This window comes from Telopea speciosissima, chromosome 10, assembly GCF_018873765.1.
Source record: "Telopea speciosissima isolate NSW1024214 ecotype Mountain lineage chromosome 10, Tspe_v1, whole genome shotgun sequence".
NCBI classification, from domain to species: Eukaryota; Viridiplantae; Streptophyta; class Magnoliopsida; order Proteales; family Proteaceae; genus Telopea; species Telopea speciosissima.
The window spans coordinates 45582165-45587654 of NC_057925.1; the positions used below are offsets into that span (position 1 = coordinate 45582165).

General features: G+C 43.4%; 1 protein-coding gene across 1 annotated transcript; it reads right to left on the reverse strand.

The window, feature by feature from the left end:
* Nucleotides 1–1336: 1336 nt before the first annotated feature.
* LOC122642018 (protein CLMP1-like) lies at nucleotides 1337–3937 on the reverse strand. The gene has a single exon (XM_043835397.1). The coding sequence runs from the start codon at nucleotides 3893–3895 to the stop codon at nucleotides 1544–1546; it is 2352 nt and encodes a 783-aa protein (XP_043691332.1). The 5' UTR covers nucleotides 3896–3937; the 3' UTR covers nucleotides 1337–1543.
* Nucleotides 3938–5490: the final 1553 nt, after the last annotated feature.

A 5490-nucleotide genomic window follows, 5' to 3' on the forward strand; every position in this document is an offset into this window, starting at 1 on the left:
ATGTTGATTCCCCCTCATCACTGCAAAATTCGAGGACGAATTTTTTCAAGTTGGGGAGAGTTGATGCAAGTTCATCATAGATATTGGTTTATTTATTTAGAAATAAGCCTAGGGTTGGGTTATATACATGTTGGGCCTTTGTTCCCAAGGGTTTTCTATGTATTAGGCCACTTTATGAGCCTAAACTAGGGGTACATAGGTTGCATACGGGATTAGCCCAATACTTAGTTTATTTTTATGTTTTCTAATTGAACCGGTTCAAATTGGTTGCATCCAATTGGTTCAATTTAAGTGATCATGTGACTTGGTTAAGTGGTCATGTGACAACTTAAGTGGTCATGTGATGTAAGTTGGACTGGATTAGGACTTTATAGTCCAGCCATGTTTTGAGTCTATTTCCTTTAATATTTTAGTTTCCTAGTCAATTTAAATTACCTAATACGTTAGGATAGGATTAGGCCATTCCTTTTTAGTGTCTAAGTCTACTTTTGAGTCTTCTATATAAGTTTGTAAGGGAGGCCAGCATTGGACACGAATTTGATTAATGTAAAAAACTTTTGCTCATTGGCTGCCATTGTTGCTGCTCCTGTGCTCCTTGTGAGTGTGCATCCTTGTGGTTCTATCACGGTGGAAAGGGACTCGTGGAATCCGGTTGACTCCTTACGCCGTGACGGCTGGGAGGATCTTCTTCAAATTCGAAGGTGGCTTTATCCTTCACAACTGTCGAAGCTTGCTGCCAGTGGAATCTCCAGTAAGTTTGACGCCAAAATTCTTCTTCTAATCCTCTAATCCTTTCCCCCAATTGATCCCCTTTATTTTTTGTTTGCATACCATAAACTCTAACTCCATTAAAGCCCAAAACCTGCAACTCAATTCTGTCCAGAATTGCAGAATTTCAAAACTCATCCAAACCCTAACTTTTTTATACCATAATAGCCCTCTAAACCTGCCCATTAATACCCTATAAACCCCTTTCCCAATATCCAACCCTAACCTTAGGAATTGACCTAAATCCTAGTGTTGTCCATTCGAACCATCAGCCCCTTTTGTTATTTGATCCTGTTGTTTGGCTCCTAATAGGTCTCCTACCTATCTAGGACTGCATTAAGTACCTAGGTATTTACTTTTCAAAGAGGATTGTGCCATACAAATTTTATTTTGAAACATATAAAATGCACAAACAGTTAAACGGAACATATTTACCGAAAAGCTTGCTATCAAATAACCCCCAGCAATAAAGGGTATAAAATATATATTGCAAGCAAACCTTAGAGCACAGTTTATGTTAAAGGCCGTTCTTAAGTACTCAAATACACAATCGTTAGAGTAAATACACACCTTTGAGTTCCTTGATACCCAAATTATCTACCTCTTGACAAAAAATCAACTTCAGAACCCCATCAATGCAATTAGCTGAATCCTGCCATATGGGGATGATCCCTTTCTTTATCCATTTCAAAGTCATGCATATATGGTAAGTCAAGTAACAAACGTGTAGGCAATCCATTGAAACCATCAGGCAGGCTAAACAGCTCATTCCAAGTCACCTTTCTGCAACATGCTTGATTTCCTTGACCACATCCTTACATTCCAATTGAGTACTGGCATTAGAACTCAGGTTTGACACCTCACCTTCAACCACATCAGCATTGGATGAATGATTCTTTAGCACCACTGCAATGTCAGATTCAGAAGCCCCGGCAAGCTTAAACCTTTCAATAGCTGTATCCAGATTCTTCTTCCAGCCATCAGAACAAAGTTTAAACTCAACCTGAGACCGTTCAAAAAGCATGTTGCCCCAAAAGAGATGTATCTGAGATCTCATGACAACTGCTTGTTCTGCCGCTTCATCTGCAGATACCCCAGGACCCCCATTCTCAGAGGAACCCCCATCAACACCTGATCCTTGCTTCTTTCTTCTTTTCATGAACTCATCCCTCTTATTGGCACTTGGGTCTTTGAGCTCATTAACCCTCTGTTCCTCTAGCTTCTCCCACATTTCAGTTGCAGTCTTCATCTTCTCTTCAGCACTATCAAAGAGTTTGATTGTTTCCGTAGAATCCCAACCCGAGAGATCAATCTTATTTGCAACGGTGAAGGACCAATGAAGCTTTGCAGTCTCAAAATGTTGTTGTCCCAATGCAAGCAACCCCTCATAGAAGTCCGGTTTGATTCGGAGAGCCTCTTCATATTTCTGTCCCGCTAAAGTATATTTTTCACGGACCCAGTCATAAGCTGCTTGAAGCTGGGCAGACTTCAACTCCATTGATGCAGAATCATCCAATGGTATCCGCTTTCTTGCTGCACACATGTGAACATTACCCCAGTTGAAAAAAGCCAGAGCAGCCACTTCTTGGAACTTAGAAGCAGCCATGTCAAAGAGGCTCTGAGCCTCCTCGCTCGTCACTATCTCCTCAAGAGCCTCTGAACAGAGCTCCATCCCAAACTCATGCAAGTCAATATGAACATCAGGGTCAATACCCACGTGGGTCCGGAACAACTGAGCAAACTCAAATAACCAATCATCAATCTCAATCTCTTTGTAATCGGCATCATCAGCAGCTCCCAGCTTCTCCTTCTGAACTTCTTGCTCAGTATCTGAGATCTCAGTGTCCACGACTTCATCCACAGAATCACCAGTTGAATAATGGCACCCACCTTCATCTTCCTTGGCCATTTCGTCCTCCACAGGCTTCTCTTCCTCTTCTTCCACCAGAGGTGGTTCCTGCTCAGGATTAACCTCGACAATATGCAACCTCAACATCCCCAACCCATTGGTTTTCTCTGTTTCAGTTTCCTTCAGAGGGAGGGCGTCCACAGAAGACTCTGCCAATCTGAGTTCACCAGAACAGGTGATAGTCACCAAATCACCATCAGCGTCCGTGTACTTGATCAGAACTGATTTAGAGGATGGAAACCGTTTACTCACAATCTCCCTAAGCATTCTGAAATTGCATTTGGCGGGCACCTGGGCAAGCCTGATATCATGATCATAAACGAGTTTCAATGGCCTCCATCGGGTGTCAGATGATACTGAGGCCTTCCCATTAACAGGCAACGAGGATGGTGAAGAAGAAGAAGACTGAACCTTTGAATTGTCCTTAATCGGATAAGGAGCGGATCCCAAAGAAGCTTTTGAAGGTTTGGAAACAGGTTTCGGCTGCTGGGTTTTCAGCTCCGGACCATCTTTGGCGACGAGAAGGGGTTGGGTCTTTTCAGCCTTGTTACCAGGTGACATCGTCGCCGCTGCTGCTGTGGCCTTTTTGGGAGCCGGCCGTCCCGGTAAACAAGCGCCGAGGGCGGCAACTGGGGCACCGCGAACAGCGGAAGCGCCGAGGGCAGCAGGGGAAGGGCGGCTCTGGAGATCATGCTGGGCTTCCTGGCGAGGCCCGAGCGCAACCCGCAAGCGACTGGCAATCTCCAAAGCGTCTCGGTGATTGGGATCAGCAGACAAGAGGGACTGCACGTCCTGCATCGCCATTTCGTACTTACCACGAGCCTCAAAAGCCCTGGCACGACGGAGGAGGGCTCGGCCGAAACCGGGCTGGACCTGCAGAGCCAATGAACACTCGGCGATGACGGTTTCGTAATCTATGGGCTTCATCTGCATCAGGCAAGCCGCACGGTTGCTGTGGAAGACGGCGCGGTCCGGGTGAGACTTGGGAGTGAGGCGAATAGCACGGTCGTACTGTTCAAGGGCACCCGCATAGTCTTTGGCCTGGAATAGCTTGTTCCCTTCTTCCTTGAGCTCGTGGGCTCGTTTCAAGAAGATTGAAGTATCCAAATCAACCACTCCATTTGCCGCCGAGACTGGGAGATCACTCGTGACTGCGTTTCCACTACTACCACCACCACCACCATTAGCCTTCTTTTTCCTCCCTCCCGATTTCCCCATCTGACTCTCTCCGTTCCTAAATAGAAAATATTAATCTAAACAATCAAAGAAGAAAGTAGTGGGAGCTCTTCACACATTTAGATATGGATTTGCTTTTTACAGGTGGGATTGGTTGAGTTCCAACAATCGATTTGAGGAAGGAAAAAACAAAAGTGCAGTGCCCAATTGAAGACAGAGATGAGCAGGAGGAAGTACTGGAGAAATTCTGGACGAAAGATGGCGAGATTTTTGATAGCCCCAAAAACTTCGTAACCCTATAAAACCGTGGAGCCAACCGTTGTGTTTCTTCTAGAAACTTCTCTTCCCCGACTCGAAATCAATAGCATATAGCAGCAGTGTTAGTTTTGATCCTCGACTCCTCGTAAATGTTTATAGGTTAGCTTGGAGTCACGCATTACCAGCAAAGCAATTGAGCAATAAAGCAAAGCTTCTTCTCCAGTTCGCCTCAACCAGGGTTTTAGGCAGCGTTTGTTAAATGTCTGAATAGGTTCAGAACCGGTTTTTCGTTCTTTAAGAACAAAAAAACGTGAAATTGCGTTTGGTTTGACGGTTCGTTTTTTTGTTCTTTAAGAACAAACCGAAAGAATCTTTGAGGTAAAGACAAGAATGACTAGACGGAGGCAAAAATCGACCAAAACCCGTGAAAACTAGTGAAGGTCTTGGTTTGGAGATACAACCTTGCGATCAAATGTTGGGAAGAGAAGGAGAAGAGGAGCAGAGGAGGAGACCTCTAATTACAATCCGACCTTCAAGGTAAGAACAACAAACTACGATCTCATCTCTTTCTCGCTCTCTTTCCCTCTCTCTCTCTCTCTCTCTCGCTTCCTCTCTCGCGCTCTATCTCGCTGTTTCATTCTCTCTCTCTCTCTCTCTCCCTCTCACTCTCTCTGTCTCGTTCTCTCTCTCTACCCTGCTATAGACCCTCTGGTGTTAAGTCGAAGAAGTCAGATGAAAAGGTATGGATTTCAGAAGAAATTGAGCAATTTTAGGGCTTTTGGATAATGTAACATTCTCTCAGTGTAATGTATAGATTTAGAAATTCTTCATGTTTGAAATTTGTAGGGTTCTTTATTGAGTAGATAATCTGTGCCTCAATATGTAATCCGTGCTTCAAATTTTTTTAGGGTTCTTTCTCTATTTCGCTATTTAACAAAACCCTTGAGATGTTTTGTGTCCTAGAAGGGTTGTGATTCTTTGTAGGTATATGTGTAATATATGGAGAAAGATAACTCAATTGGGTTTTGAATATGTTGAAAAATTATAAGTCATACGGAATATCCATCTCACAGGAATATCCCAGTTTCCTGCTGAATACGATGGGTGAAATTCATTTTGCAGGAATATCTCCTAACACTACTAAATAGGACAGGTGAAAATCTGCTATAGTTCAACCAAGAAAAAAGAAAAAAGAAAATCTGCTATGGGAAACAGTACCTCCATGTAAAGTACAAGTAGCAGCAAATGGACCAGATAAGCTAAAGTTCTTAGCAGTCCAAATTGAGTGTAAATTGTAAAACACACAAAATGCAAGTTTTGTTAGTATGTCTCGGAAAGTGTCTGTAAAACCAGTAATTTTTAACAAGTCTTATCAGGTA

Bases quoted from the DNA above. Each gene is read 5' to 3' on its own strand.
- LOC122642018 (XM_043835397.1), bottom strand. From the start codon at position 3,895: ATGGGGAAATCGGGAGGGAGGAAAAAGAAGGCTAATGGTGGTGGTGGT.